Source organism: Eriocheir sinensis, chromosome 41 (genome assembly GCF_024679095.1).
Source record: "Eriocheir sinensis breed Jianghai 21 chromosome 41, ASM2467909v1, whole genome shotgun sequence".
Taxonomy (NCBI): Eukaryota; Metazoa; Arthropoda; class Malacostraca; order Decapoda; family Varunidae; genus Eriocheir; species Eriocheir sinensis.
The window spans coordinates 15,909,826-15,926,560 of record NC_066549.1 but is presented as its reverse complement, the minus strand read 5'-3'; the positions used below and the strand labels follow the sequence as shown (position 1 = coordinate 15,926,560).

Sequence of the window (16,735 nt, the reverse complement as noted above, 5' to 3'; positions counted from 1 at the left end):
GTTATCTTTTAAGTTTACTTAATATTTTTAAGGCCAGACTTGTTTGCAATGGATTTTTCCAGCATTTGAAATATATATCAATAGATTTACTTACCACTGAAGCATTTTTTTTGTAATAATGTAGATGTAATGAAAATAACTTAGTCTGATAGTAGTCCAGAGGAGAGAATCCTTATATGGTTTCAGAATATGTTTATAAATAAATTTGTGGCTATAGTCCGACACATCTAATGTGGCGTCTCTAACGTAGACAGCCCTCTATACACTGTTGCCAGGTCTCCAACTGACCTCACGCATCTCTCTCTCTCTCTCTCTCTCTCTCTCCGTGTGTAAAATATAGTTTCAAAAACACAAGTTGAAAGTCCAAAGGCGGCCACGAAAGAATTTTGTCGGTCAGTGCTCCGTCTACCAGAGACTTTCCCGAACTTGAGGGAAAGATTTAAGCCGCTTTTAGCCCCATATTTTATCAAAATTATGCCATATGGTAGACAGTGTACGGCAGATGGCAGACACACACCAAAATATGGCAGAAATGCCATAATTAAGGCAGGCAGCACTACTGTGGTGTTGGGTTGAGAAGATGACCCTGACCTGAGCTGACAATGCCACAGAGGCAACGGTGCCAAGTGTTGTACAAATTTCTTTGTATTCACTCACAAATAGAGAATCATTCAAAAAAAGACATATCTTTTTTTGTATGAGAGAGAGGGGGGGGGGGCAGTTCGGGAGGTGAGTTAGAGACGTGACACCACTGTATGGGGAGCTACCTACGTCAGTGGTGCCACTTTAGATGTGTTGGACTATAGTCAATGGATAACTACAAAGTAAATGCTTTCCTTATTGGTAACACTCTAGCTCACCAAATACCTGAAAGAGACTTTTAGCTACTTGAAATTCTGATCTTATTAAACTTTTCTTGGATTATGAAAAGCTGAGAGGAAGTTGGTCAGTGTGGTGGTGGCAGGATGGTAGGAAATTAGTACAAATGTGCGTGGCTTGCGAGGCGTCCAAAATAAGGGAACTACATACCTTTTTCGTACACCTCCTTACCTTTCTCCACCGCATCGTTGATCACCTGTTTTATGCTCGACATTTTGCCGAGACTGGGAGAAAAAAACATATATATTAAAAAAATATTCAGTTTAGGAAGGAAACTATACAAAATAAATTATCACATAATTGCAAGTTCTAACACACTGACATTGGTGATAGGGGTTAAAATTTTTATATTAATATATGCTAAAGAAATTCTTAATAATTATTGGAATACCATATGCATATAATTAAACATGGCCTGATCATATGCTGGACTTCTGAGCAACACCTAGTACCCTTTCTGGAGAGAGCTTTGAAGCATTAGCTTCTTCTCATATGTCAGCCATTTATTACCTTTAAATGAATTTAATTAAATAATTGGATAATATAATAATATATATAATAATATAATAATATAACCTCATCAATGGTAACAGTAACGATAAGATTTGGAGGTGCAGGCAGAGCTATGGGATTCACAAGACTAAGGGTGGATTTCACAGCCCTCACTCCTCCCTATAGTATTTTCATGAACTGGTGGTTGTGGTTGGGCAGCCTGAGGTCAGCCCGCCCGCGCCTGCCACACACTCTCAAGACCTCTCGCTTCCTCTCATACGTCAGCTACTTACTACCTTTAAATGAATTTAATTAAATAATTGAATAATATAATAAGGTCTTATAGAGTTTTTAGGATAATAACAACAATTTTGTAAAAATACCACAACACCTGACAACATTGTATTCCAACATTGTCAAGTGTCATGGTATTAATACAAAACCTTTTGTTATTATCCTAAAAATGAAACAATCTTAACGCTGTATGACCTTATTATATTATACCACGACACTTGGCAACGTTGTATTCCGACGTTGTCAAGTGCCGTGGTATTTATACAAAATCTTTGTTATTATCCTAAAAACACTATATGACCTTATTATATTATCCAATCATTTAATTAAATTCATTTAAAGGTAGTAAATAGCTGACGTATGAGAGGAAGCTAGAGGTCTTGAGAGTGTGGCAGCGGGGCTGCTGAATCAGTAGCTGCTCTAAGAGAGCCTCCTCACCCCAACCACAAGTTTCTCATGAAAATACTATAAGGAATGTGCCTGAGGACTGAGAAATCCACCCTTTGTCTTGTGAATCCCATAGCTCTGCCTGCACCTCCAAATCTTATTGTTACTGTTACCATTGATGAGGTTTCAGACCCTGCTCCGCTGCCAGCCACTGAAAACAACAGTGCAGCGTGAAGCGTTTCACACTAAGCAATTGCAAATAAACTTAAATATCTTACAAAAATAGATATAGCTAACCTGATCCAACCTAATATAAACTGACCTAGCCCCCCACTGCCAAAATACAATGTGTTAGACTGCACTCATAAACTTTGTACATAAATATTTTGAGGTTTTAGTTTTCTGGAAATACAGTACTCAAATCATATAAAATACAACACAGTGGCAGTATTAGCCTTATGAAAGATAGCTACCTTTATTTCCCTATTAGTTAAACTAATACCTTATAAAAATAAGTAATTTGTGACACCAAAGCAATAGGTAGTGTGCAAAAAATGGAGTGATATATACTCATGAAGCACCAAAATGTTCTTCTCTGTGAGACAAGTGTAATCCTGGAATACCTGCTGGTTGGGTTAGCTTTAAAGTCTCTAACCATGTACACCTTCAAATTATGGTCAAAGGATATACATTTTAGCCCTTAATTTGAAGGCATATATGGTATTTAAGGTGGAGTTAAACTACACACTGACCTTATGAATGAGACGTGTGTAGCCTTCTCCACCATCACTGACAAATCCATAAAAACTAAATCTAACCTAATTTAACTTAACCTAACTAAGGTATTATTCTAGTGTTTGCCCATACTTCCCCCCCCCAAAAAAAAACAGGCTAGGGGGCCTGTGGAAATGCAGGGTTTTCAGTGGGGAACACGAAATGCATCACAATCACATAGTTTTTAAGATATGGGGGTTAAAAAATACCCTAGATGAAAAGAAAATCCTTACATTCAGGGATTTCTTACCACATACAGAAACCATGCAATTTCACCCACAGGGAGTTAGATTAAGTTACATTAATTTAGTCTAGGTTATGTTACCTTAGATTAGGTACGTTGTGATTTTACCTTCACGAAAGCATGAGTGTTCCCAGTGGTGGACACCGCTAACTGAAAAGTTAGCTTCGCTAACTACTACAGGTAACTCTCGATTTACGCGAGTATTCCGTCCTTGAAGAGGCCGCGTAAATCAAAAACAACGTAAATCAAACAAGAGGTAGGTTTCTATCGAAAAATAAATATTCACTTCATTCAGTGGAGAGAGAGAGAGAGAGAATATCCATATCACCGAGATATCCACTCAGGCACTCAGTCTCAGCCTCACTCGTGCAAGGAAGAAATGAGGGACACCATGAGTGACTGGCTAGTATTGGTACCGGTACCAAGCAGTCTGGTACCGGTACCATACCATATAGCTGGTACCGTTAGTACCAGTACTGGTACCAGTACCTGCCCACCCCTATTGTTGAGTAGCGTGGCAGCGTGGGTACTGTATTGTTGTTCAAGTGGCACGCGGGAAGAACTGAGCTCAGCTGTGTGGCCGCGGCGCCGTGTGAGTCCAGTTGCGTGAGACATCTGGTGGCCACTCCATAAAATATTGCATATACGTGAAAAAACGAGTAAATTAAACATTTATTTGGATTTTGGACCCCGCGTTATTTCAAAAACGCGTAAACCAAACTCGCATATATCGAGTTACCTGTAATCCACTAACTAAAAAGTTAACTTCGCTGATGCTAAACCGCTAAACTGATAAAGAAATTAGTGGAAGCTAACGCTAACCGCTAACATTTTCCATGTGGATTTAACTTCGGTTTAGTATTTTGTAGGGTTGCACCGATTAATCGGTAAGTAATCGGTAATCGGCCTAATCGGCCACTTTGTCGATTAATCGGTAATCGGCCTTTTGACCAATTAGTATTTTTTTCTTTTATGCTATAATGTACATAACACAATATTAATAATGTTAACATCACCAGCTTACATAACAAAGGCAACATGCTCACTGAGACACACTGACTGACTGACAGGCAAATGATAGCCTGTGACGTGGGTCTCACGGACCCTCACTGAGTCTCACCATACTGGTACTGGACAGGTTTAGATACAGACTTCGTACAGTACGCTTATACCATTCTCAGTTTTACCTAATTGAGGGACTTTTTGATCACTGAAGCTACATAAAGTTATTATTTCATATTAATATGCAGAGTGGAGGCTAAGGCTCTTTGTCTCATCAGCTCTCCTCCTCCTACTGATAGTCTTCTACCTCTTAAATTCCGCCGCGAAGTTGCCTCTCTTTCTATCTTCTATCGATACTTCCACGCTGACTGCTCTTCTGAACTTGCTAACTGCATGCCTCCCCCCCTCCCACGGCCCCGCTGCACACGACTTTCTACTCATGCTCATCCCTATACTGTCCAAACCACTTATGCAAGAGTTAACCAGCATCTTCACTCTTTCGTCCCTCACGCTGGTAAACTCTGGAACAACCTTCCTTCATCTGTATTTCCTCCTGCCTACGACTTGAACTCTTTCAAGAGGAGGGTATCTGGACACCTCTCCTCCCGAATTTGACCTTCCTTTTGGCCACCTCTTCTGATTCTTTTATGGGAGCAGCGATTAGCAGGCTTTTTTATTATTGTGGTTTTTTTCCTAGCTCAAACGTGTGGCAGTGACGCAGGCCCCTAGGGAATAAGCGGCAGTACAGCGTTGTCACGTTTTAACCCTACCTTGGTTGCCTCTCTCTCTCTCTCTCTCTCTCTCTCTCTCTCTTAATTCCTCCCTCGCACATTCCTTTCTTCCTCTCTCTCTCTCTCTCTCTCTCTCTCTCTCTCTCTCTCTCTCTCTCTCTCTCTCTCTCTCTTAATTCCTCCCTCGCACATTCCTTTCTTCCTCCTTCTCTCTCTCTGTCTGGTCAAGGACGCCGACTGACCTGAGTGGAGTCACCTGACCTCTCCACCTGTGTGGATGGCGGGCGTGTCTGGGTGTTGGCTGGAAGTGTTACCGCTGCGAAGATTTTAAAGTTTTTTTTTTTTTCATACTTATGTCAGCTTATTTTAACGTACTTCACGGTGTAATCTAAATATAATTGTGAAACCCCTTACCCATCCCAAAACGTAAGGGAAACTCAATAATAAGTATAGCATTCTTTTAGCAACACTGCAAAATATGTATGCCACGTTTCTTTGTATGCTTACAAATATCTTATCCATAATAAGTTAACTGTTCTTCCATACGTTATAATACTAAGATTAAATGTGTATGCATATTTGCTGATCATATTTGCCATGGTTTTACTTAAATTAGAACATTTCTACATCGCGGGCTGGGAGACACGCGGCATCGCTGTACAAGGGATCCTGTACGCTTACTTCGCCCACAACCGCACATTTAGTGTAGCCAAGGTATAGGAACTAGGATCACCACAAGAATGAGAAAACTGGCAAATTATAACAATTTTTTTTCTTGTACAGCAGAGGAGACAGATCAAGGGAGTAAAGAAAAAAAAAAAAAAAAGCCCACTACTTACTGCTCCTGAATAGAGGTCAAAGGAGTGGCCAAAAAGAGAGGTCAATTTCAGGAGGAGAGGTGTCCTGATACCCTCCTCATGAAAGAGTTCAAGTCGTAGGCAGGATGAAATACAGATGAAGGAAGATTGTTCCAGAGTTTACCAGCATGAGGGATGAAAGACTGAAGATGCTGGTTGACTCTTGCATAAGGGGTTTGGACAGTATAGGGATGAGCATGAGTAGAAAGTCGTGTGCAGCGGGGCCGCGGGAGGGGGGGAAGCATGCAGTTAGCAAGTTCAGAAGAGCAGTCAGCATGAAAATATCGATAGAAGATAGAAAGAGGCAACATGGCGGCGGAATTTAAGAGGTAGAAGACTATCAGTATGAGGAGGAGAGCTGATGAGACGAAGAGCCTTGGACTCCACTCTGTCAAAGAGAGCTGTGTGAGTGGAGCCCCCCCACACATGAGATGCATATCAGGATGTTTCTACAAAGCAAGGCTAAATTATAAGTCACAAATTACAAGAAGTATTTGCTCTCCATACAGGAAATGACAGTTGGGCAGTAAACAAAGTGGTAAAAATGAGGGTTACGGTATGTCTTTAACTTTGCGGTACCAGCGTCCAGTAATTAATGATGATTAACCCTCTCGCGCACGATGACGCGTTTCGCGTCATCAAAGGGTAAAAGGTCCTAGCGCACGATGACGCGAAACATCATAAAAGTTAAAAGAGTTGATTAAAAATTAAATTTTCTGTAAAGTGCATCAAATTTGGGAGCATCATTTGTTGGAATAAGTTTCTTAATGGTAACATGTGGCAACCTTTCTAAGGAGCGCAGATGAGGAGCTTTGAGCGCTTTTTAGTTGTTAGCCTACTCTGACGGGAGAGGAAAAAAGTACAGTTTTCTTGGTGTAACTCGGGAACTAACAGGTGTATGAGAAATTTGAGGATACCATAAGAATCCTCACTAAATTCCACTTCAAAACATATATTAGTGAGGATTCTTATGGTATCCTCAAAATCTTCATATGCCTATTAGTTCCTGAGTTACACCAAGAAAACTGTATTTTTTCCTCTCCCGTCAGAGTAGGCTAACAACTAAAATCGCCCACGCCCTCATTTACGCTCCTTAAAAAGGTTGCCATATGTTACCATTAAGAAACTTAGCCCAACAAATGATGCTCCAAATTTGACGCACTTCCACTGAAAACTTAATTTTTAATAATTTTTTTAACTTTTATGACGCGTTTCGCGTCATCGTGCGCCAGGACCTTTTACCTTTGATGACGCGAAAACCAGAGTTCAAGGAGTTGGAAATGGAAGATGCATTACCCTAAAATACCAAAGTTTCCCTAATAATTAGCCAATTACCCTACTGTAAGGCATAATTTACCCAAAAGTGGAAGCCCTATAATTATACAGCCATGTGACTCAAGGTGTCTGGTGCTGTGTCTGACCAAGCAGGACAAGAACAAACCCGTATGATTTTTTTAGTGGAATTAAAGTTAGCGGATGAGGAACTACATTTAGCGGAAGCTAATTGGTCCGCTAACTGTTTCCAAAGTTAGCAAAAATGCTAATCAACTGACAAAAAATTACGCTTCGCTAATTAGCGGTTAGCGGATTAGTGAAACCATGCCCACCGCTGAGTGTACCGTAGAAGTGGCTTTAAAGACAAGGTAGCTAAATCATGTAAACAAATCGGGCAAATTAATGGGAAGTACCCTATAAAGTCGTGTGCAGCCTCGAAAAGTTGCCCAATATGCTATATTCTTCACCCAATCTAGCAACACTCATACGTACCTTTTTGTATGTATGAGTGTTGCTAGAGTGGGTGAAGAGTATAGCGTATTGGGCTACTTTTCGAGGCTGCACACAACATAATGGGCTACTTCACATTAATTTGCCCCATATGTTAATATAATTTAGTTACCTTGTCTTGAAAGCCACTACTACAGTACCGTCAACTGGGGTGAATTCGGACACGGGGCGAATTCAGAGGTTTCATAAAAAAAAAAAGTTATCCTGGTTAATATATCATGAACAAATAATCATATCAGTGATCTGTTTGTACTCATTTGTTTGTTATTATGTCTCTTTCTTTCAGGCTATAGACTTTTATTATATGACAGGATATGTTCTGAACACAGCTTAAAAAACAAAGACGTAAAAAAAACAGAAATCTTGCAAGACGTACAAACTTTCTCTGGCAGAGACACTGTTGAATAGATGCAGGAATGTCTATGAGGCTCAGCTGTACTTCCGCGAATAGTGAGAAAGTACAAAGTAAGTTATTGGAAATTACTTCAATCGTTTTTACACAATTTGATATTTAATGAATTTTTTGGAATTTTAATTCAAAATGGGGTCATTTCGGACAGGGGGGATAATGGAGGAAAAACTGGGGCAAATTCGTCATCCTTGTCTTGTTTTTTTCTGTGTCTGAAGACGGATGTGAGGGGAGGGGGAGGAGAAATGAAAGGAAGGTTGGAGAGAGGGAGGGTTGAAGATTGTGAGAGTTGGAGGGGAAGGAGGAAAGAGCCATCATGTGAGAGACTCGTCAGTGCGTGTGTCAGGGTGTCAAGGAGTGTCAACCCCGTCCAGAGGTGACAAGGCACTGCTGTGATATGAGTGACGCTTTCTCCCTCTACCTTCCTCTTCCTCCCTCCAGCATTTGTTTATTCACTAATGTAAGACTACGCAATGAAACCGATAGTGGATTAGGGGGTGAGAGGGGATGAAGGGAGGGGAGGGGGTAAGGGGGCTTGGAGAGAGGGTTTGGACTGAAGGGGGAGAAGTCCTAATAGAGGAGGGGGTTAGAGAGGGGTAACGAGTGTAGGGAAGGAAGGGTGTCAGTAGTAGTTTAGGGGTAAGGGAATGAAGGCTGAATATGAAAGGAGTTAAGGGAATGACCCACCATTGCCAGATTATCGTACTCAGAGCATAGTATTTACCAGTTTCTGACGCTTAACTATTGCCAAGAAACATCAGGATCTAACTCTTTTAATGATAACTATAAATGAGTTTCGTTATTGGAGCCCAGAAGACAGTTTTGTGGTAGGAAGTATGGAAATATAAGCGGCTGAGTACGACAATCTGGCTACATTGGTCTGACCACCTGGCTGCCATGCAGCTTGGCCCGTCTGCAGCCCTCACCTTCCCTTCTGTGTGGCTGCCTGCTCGTACGCATAAAAACATATTTTTAACCCTTGGAGTACGGGTGGCGATATATTTCTCTGGATGTTGTGCGCGGGGAAAATTTAGACATTTAAAAGAGGTGGAAATGGTGTCTTTCTTCTTTGCAATAATTGTTTATTCATCTAGTATATATGGTGGTGTAATAAAACTTCTCTCCTAATAATAATAAAAAAGTTATGACAGCGAAAATATCGCATTTTCTCGTGGCCGTGGCGTGTCGTGGAAGCACCCCCACTCTCTCTCTCTTTCTCTCTCTACTTGCTCCTCCCTGCTCTGTCAATGTCACTACCATAGCAGTCATCAGAGTCACTGTCACTTTGATTCGCCCGCACTCTACTTCCGCCCGGAGCAGAGGAACTGCTTGACACATCACGAGACATGACAGATGTATTCTGAACAAAAGTGGAAAATGATCTGTGGCCTTCGGTAGGGCGCGCGCTGAGACGAATGTGTGTGTGTACGGATGCCAGATGCCTCCACCATTCTTCTGAGTCAAGAACTGGCGGTATATTTGAAACGTAGGGAGTGTAGAGTGTGATGATTATATTTATGATCCCCGTATGGGTGGGGCGTGTGGTAGCACACTTATATATACGATCGCCATAATCTAAGGGTTAAAAAACAAACACTGTCCGAATTGACCTCATACATGTCCGAGAATATACTGAGATTCCAGGGTAGTTCTCCAAACACATTTTCTATGACTGTCCGAATTCAATGCAGGTGTCCAAAATGACCCCAAATCGGGTTAGATTCGGACACCCTTTATTATATTTATGAAAAATTTATACGAAAGATTTTAAATATCACAGTACTATAAGTTGATACCCCAGTGGACCAGCCTCACATACAATACTTAACATCACAAGTTGACCTAAAATCTAAATTAGAATTCACAAAAAAACGAAAAAATTGTCTGAATTCACCCGTTGACAGTACTTTGAAGCATCTAAATAGGAGTTTTCGTCACAAGAATCTTGCAACATACCTACACATCTAGTTCACCTATCAGTGAGGATTCACATGTTCGAACTGCTCGGGCAGGAAGTTCAGGAGCCTGCACAGTGACTTGCTAGCGGCGAGTCATGGGGGGCAAGGAGGCAAAGTTCCTCCGTTAGGTAGGTTATGTTAAGAAAAGTTAGGTTAGGTTAGTTTATATAAGCCATACAGTGTGGGCTGATGGAAAAGCATAGTGCAGGACGGGACATGGCAGCAGCGGGGGTGGGTCCACTACACTTCTCTCCCAAAACAAGCTCAGGGATCTGGGGTGGTGGTAGGGGGAAAAACTCCTAAAATGTAAAGAATTTCCCTACATCTAGGGTATTTTACCTCAGTTAATATGCAGGAGTAGGCATGGTATGTGAAGCACAAGGGACATATATTCCATATTGTTTATACCTTAATGTATTCAGGTTAATCTACGGAGTATCGGAAATGGTCTAAAAATATGTTCAAATTGAAATAATAACATATGTAATTGGAAACGCAATCAGCCACACCTCCCCGCATCACGGTTCATCACACTGAAAGCGGCTTGATTGAGTAGTATGTTCTCATTCCTGCTGTGCCAGTTATATGAGTCGGACATCGGCAAACATGAGAGGCTGAGAATGACAATCTGGCAACGTTGGTGGCCGAGAGCAATCATTGACTCATTGTTTCAGCCAATGAGATACATATCTAGACTCAAAGCCAATCATATAGTTCCTTTTTCACTTGCTACGGGAAGCAGGAAGAATTTAAAGTTTGAACTCTGTCTACCGTTTACCGTTGATGAGATTTCAGGCCCTGCTCCAATGCTACTGCAGCGCTCAACAATTACAATGTTAGCCTCACTATAATCGTCGATGCACTTATTCTCAAATACCGTAGTGAATGAGTGAGTCTTAAATTGCTTTCATGAATAATCTACAGATGTCCTTTTAATAAACTTGGCATTATCTTAGTCACTTTGCCGTGTTTAGGTTTGAACTAATACCAATATCTTTCCTTTTCCAGTATCACAAATATCCTTGGTTCAGTTTTCATATGTCATATTTTTGTTATAGTATCACAATTAAAGAGCCAGCAATTATTTCCAACTCACTGAACACTTGTCACACACAATTTATCTTCGAGTACAAACACTAATTATTAGCCATGATCGGTTATGTTACGAATTCTCTCAATTTCAGTCTGAAAAACTACACAACACTGGTCATTCGCCGAGTGGTTGATTTCAGGCTTCTTGTACCTCACACAATTTATGCATTTCTTCTCAGCTATGGAGCAATCCTTTGATTTATGATTGCCAGTGCATTTATAACATTTTGGGGCTTCTCCATTACTCTTAGCAGTACAGCTGGCCTCAAGTTGGCTGTATCTCTGACAATGATAACATATAATTCCATGGTATCTGTCTCTCACTGTGTATATTCCCCATTCTAATTTTAACTGGTCGTGATTCTCAGAATCAGCTCTCTCACAGTTGGGTCGCACCTCAAAATGTAGTGCATCGTGCCGCCAGCTGCAGGCTTACTAAAAATCAGCTCAATTTAATTCTCATCACCCTGAATTGTGTGTAAGAACTCATTGCAGTCTAAGATGGTCTCCTTTATTTTTACCTTGGTCTCCTCTTTAAGCACATTGCATATCATGATCTTTGGTTTCATCTTTCCAACACTCCTGGTACTAATTTGCTCAACAGACTCCTATTTTTGAGCAGCCTCATCCCTTGTGTTCTCATTGTCAAAGTTCATGACAATATTACCTCCATTTGTAAATCTTGAATCAGTTATTTGAATGCCATTCAATGCCTGGGAGACATCATCCTTCATATCTGTTGCCTTCTTTTCCGAGGTAGCAGCTTTCACAACTAGGAGATTCTTCTTCACTTTCCTGCCTCTCTTCGCCACCTCAGCCCAACTGGATTCAGCATGTTCAGCACTAAGCGTGTCAACAACTGATCCCAGCACCACATGCACCTTCTCAGCCCTTGATTCAACCTCATCTTTAGCCATAGATATTTCGGTAAAATTCTAGTGTTTGCCCATACTCCCCCCTCACCCCCAAAACAAGCTTGGGGACCTGTGGGAATGTGGGGTTTCGGGTGGGGGACACGAAATCTGTTGCAATCGTGTATTTTTGTGTGTGTGTTGGGGGGGGGGGAGGGGGGGGCAAAAATTCCCTATTTAGGGATTTTTCCTCCCACCACCACTAAAATAAGCATTTGCGACGAATTTAGTGTTCCCCATATGGAAACCACGCATTCTCACTGGATCTCCGAGCTTGATTTGGGAGAAGCGTATTGAACCCACCAAACGATGCTCACCTTACCGGTCTGGCGTGGCGCCGGAGGCCATCTGCACCCACATAAACCACCTACACTACACTCATGCCCTCTCTCTAGCACCGGTGCCAGTAGGTTGTCACCTCACCGCGTCCATAGCACCAAACACGGTGTATCTTCATTGTTTATCACTGACACAAGCAAAACCACCAGCTAGCCATGATCCGTCCAACAGCGCGCCTTAAACAGTATTGCAGGTTCTAGAACAAGTGCAGGTTCTCGAACCTCCTGCCCGAACTGTTCGAACACATGAATCCTGACTGACCGCATTTTGAATCTGCTTCACGGGTTCGTGTTCCCAGTATACAAGGTGATTATGGAAATTGACTCTGCGCCTCCAGAATACGATAATATGCCTCTATTTATCATAGCTAAAAAACAAAATACATCTCCCTCAACCATAATATGAAGGCGGTGCCAGTAGCGGATCCAGATCCAGCCCCTTCCCCCAACGAACTTGGGGGACCCACGGGAAGTCGGGGTAATTGGGTGGGGGAGCATATTTAAACTACTCCAACCAAACTTTACGACCTGCTAACATGGGGTCTTTGCCCCCCCAGACCCCCTGCTAAACCAAGGGGAGGCTGCACCTCCCCTCTTAAAGTACCCCAATCGAACTTTATGACCTAACAGCTAACTGAGAGACATTGAAAGAGGTGCTTATGTCCCCTTCTTCAACATTAACTCTTAATTACATTACTGATGACGCCAAGATGGACCGGCGGCTTCACCAGACCCATCCTCCTCTGAAGAAGCTTCGTCACTAACCTGCTTCACGCGTTCATACGTGGTACCAAACCTGCTTCATGCATTCGTACGTGATACCAGTAAGTGAATACATAGTCGTATATGACGGTTGCAAGATTCTTATGACGTAAATTACTTACCGTTTAGATGCTTCATTATGACGTTAATACTGTGACAGGAGGGCTTCGCCCCCTTCTTTGGTATGGAGAGTGAGTGAAATTGCGTGGTTTCCGTACGTTGAAAAAAATCCCGAAATGTACGAAATTTCCCTACATCTAAGTAATTGTACGGAATTTCCCTACATCTAGGGTATTTTTCAACCCCCCATAACTCAAAAACTATGCATTTGCGACACATTTCATGTTTACCACCGCATTCCCCGCAGTCTCAATGGCCCCCTATCCAATTTTGGTTGCGAGGGGTGACCATGGGCAAACACTAGAATAATACCGATTTTTCTTTAGATAATTTGTGCTTGAATTCATCCAATTTTTCCACAATGCTGGTCGCCAGAGATGCTGTATGGAAGCATGGGGTGCATATCCAATTCATTTTGGGTATATTATCCTGCTTGATCCCAGACAAATTACCACACTTCACATGACACCACCTAGGAGGCTAGGACACAAACAGCATCCAATCCACTTCTCGCCTGAGAATTCAACACAAACATAACACAAATCTCCCAGTCCCTTGGCCCTGACAGCCATGTCAACACTTTCTGTGTGGAGCTAGACGCAACGCACATCCGCTCAGGACCACGACCACTCATTCACTCCCTGTGCCTAGAAACGGAGTGTGAAGCACATTCCTTGACCGACTTTCACAGAAGTAGGAAAGTAATGCATTAAGAATTAGTTTCATGTTCTTTTGTAGACACAGATTATATTTTCATGAGCAGAATGTGATTGTTAGTTTTGTGGAGAATTTATTTCTGAGCAAACCAGTACCAGTACAGGTCAAAAGAAGGACAGGTGGCAGGAGGAGCGTAAGGTTTGAAGTCGGTTGCTGTATTTTTTAAATAGTTTATAATTACTGTTGTACTTACAGGGGTGGGGGTCGAGGGGAGCCTCCATTAGCAGTTAGGTTAGGTTAGGGGTGGGGGGTTTAGGGAAGCCCCTATTAGTAGTTATGTTAGGGGGGGAAAGCCCCCTCCGTTAGCAGTTAGGTTACGTTAGGTTAGGGGGGGTGGGGTGGTCAAGGTGGGGCCAAGCCCCTCCCGTTAGCAGTTAGGTTAGGCTATAAGTCGGAGTTGGTTTACTTTAAAAATAACTCGTGACTACTGAGAGAGATAACTTTAACTTGCTCACTCGCATAGAAAACGGGTGTGGATGGCAGGGCGGGGAGGAGTGTGCTATGGGGAGCTCTAGTATTCCTGACACAGGTACCCCCCCAATAGTAGTTTTTTTACTGGTTTGCACAGAAAAAAACTATCTCCACAAAAAAGTAGACATATTTTGCCCATGAAAACATAATCTGTCTCGAAAATAATACACCTGCTCCTGATGCATTTTTACCTTTCCCTCCCCCCCAAACCCAAAAAATGTGATTGGGACACATTTTGTGTTCCCCACCCAAAACCCCGAATTCCCACAGGTCCCCAAGCTTGTTTGGGGGTAGAGGGGGGAGTATGGGCAAGCACTAGAATTTTAGGATCAACTGATGAATTGCCCCCCAAAAGTTCCCAATTGAAGATTCGCCCCACCAACTCTGCCCAACTGAAGAATCGCCCCCCCAACTAGAAATATCAGAAATTAATATATTATTTTTGGTTTATGCCTTTCGTTTGGCATCTCCATGCATAACCATCATTACACTTGGCATGTTTAGTCCAGTTCATCGCATTGTCACAAATGCCACACTTCACTTCATTTCTTAAAAGTCGATGTTGTTTAAGCCACAGGCAAAGGATCCTTAGTCAGCAGAGGGAGCACGACAGACTTGAATGTATCACGGGCCATGTCGAACTACAGACTGAATACATGAACCCAGTGGTGCTAAAACTGATCACAAGTTGTGTCAGGTTAGTCAAAAATGTTAAGGTGAGGTCAGGTCAACTGCCGAGGTTTTGATCCCTTGATGTCAGGTCTACCGGTGAGGTTTTGTCAGGTTAGTCAAAAATGTTAAGGTGAGGTGAGGTCAACTGCTGAGGTTTTGATCCCCTGATGTCAGGTCTACCGGTGAGGTTTTGGCCACCTGCTGTAGTCCTGTCATCAACTGAAGAATTGCCCCCCAACTCTGCCCAACTGAAGAATCGCCCCACCAGAGCGGTCTGGGGGGGCAATTGTTCAATTGATCCGAATTTTACTCTAACTATCTAACCTAACCTAACCCAACCTGCCGACCCTCCACCCTGCTACCAATATACAATGTGCCAGACTGCACTCAAACTTTACACATCAATATTTTGGTTTCTTTAGTTTTCTGGAAGCTATCACCGGTAGTTACTACACTGCATGCAGAAAATTAAATAACAACACTGTATTAACCTCATGAGAGATAGCTACATTTATTTCCAAATTTGCCAAGACATGCAGTGAACCATATTACCAAAATATGTAAGCTGTACACCTCTTTAACCCTCATGTGAGGACAGGTGTAGGCCGGCAACTGACAAGAGCACTGAAGACACTACGCCAGCCTGTGTTAGAAACTAATAACCTGTGACTTGGTAAAGCTGACACGGCTAGGTCACGAGCGGCTACATTACCTTTACAGCCAACATCACCCCCACCATATATTTACCCATGGCCCTGGCAGTCACCCTGGGGTCGCAGCATCACATCAACATTCTAAATAAAAAGGATTTGCCCATATCCTACATGATTCATTAGCAGCCAACCTACTTAAAATTCATACAGGTTAGTATTAATGTAAATATCTTATTAAAAGAAGATTGTTGACGTTGACGTGCCAAAATGGCAGCTATAATATACCAAATTTAGTGTCCCGCTGAGTACCAATGGTCTACCTAAGAGTATTACATACTCGTTTATCTCACACCTCAACTCTTACTTTCGCAGAAAATTATCCACGCAGCCTACCTGTAGTCACCTTGGGCGTAGAATACTAAGGTTTACTTAGGCATCTGCGATGGTTTAGTCATCTGTGTGTTTCCGGCAAGGTGGAACTGCCGTTCCTGCCATCTAGCGGGCGACGGGTGATACCTTGCGCCACAGAGCACCCACTTTCGCAAGCTAAGGGAAGACTTCACTAAGGAGATATACCTATTTCAAGCTTACGTACTACCTATTTCATTTAAATATGAGGTTAAGACTCGCATCTTGTATGACTCCCATCTATCGATCATCTTGAGTTTGGAACGTCACTAATCATTTTCAGTTATTACGTTGATACTATTATCAAATTTTCTCTTCACTTCGAGCGAATTTTAGTTTGAGCATGCCTAAGTTATACATGTGGCGGTGGCTGAGTGGTTGGCGTGCGAGCGTGGTGAGTCTAAGGCGGGTTTCCCACTGTTCCGTCTTGACGGATCCGTCGACGTTAATGACGTCAAAATGACGTCAGGGAACCAGCGGCCGCCCGTCAGGGATGATCCACTCCGTCAGTCCATCGCTCATCATTTGTTGACAAACTTATGAACAGTATTAACCACAACGACTTCTTAATTGTAGGCTATATGTTATTTTGTAGCTACCCAGCCAGCAAAAAATGTGGGCCCCATATGGGTTTGTGAGTGGGCGTCACATTTAACTCTGTGGTGGGCGGAGTTGGGCCCATGTAGCCCATGTGAGCTCTTTGTGGGCAATGTTTATAAGCATGGGTCTGATGTGGGACTCATATGGGCAATGTGGGCCTCTTTGGATCAGTTGTCAGG

The 16,735-nt window shown here is 42.4% G+C and overlaps 1 protein-coding gene across 4 annotated transcripts in view; it reads right to left on the bottom strand.

Moving 5' to 3' along the window:
- LOC127009736 (AP-1 complex subunit gamma-1-like) overlaps positions 1-16,050 on the bottom strand; it is a 179,686-nt gene extending 163,636 nt beyond the window's left edge. Inside the window, exons 1-2 of one of the 4 annotated variants that reach the window (XM_050883114.1) lie at positions 15,942-16,050; positions 1,030-1,103 (exon numbers count right to left, since the gene is read on the bottom strand). In XM_050883114.1, the coding sequence (XP_050739071.1) occupies positions 1,030-1,093 (64 nt within the window). In that variant the 5' untranslated portion in view covers positions 1,094-1,103; positions 15,942-16,050. The remainder of the gene's footprint in view (positions 1-1,029; positions 1,104-15,941) is intronic. The other 3 variants (XM_050883117.1, XM_050883116.1, XM_050883115.1) reach the window with 3 other exon arrangements.
- Between the last annotated feature and the right edge of the window lie 685 nt (positions 16,051-16,735).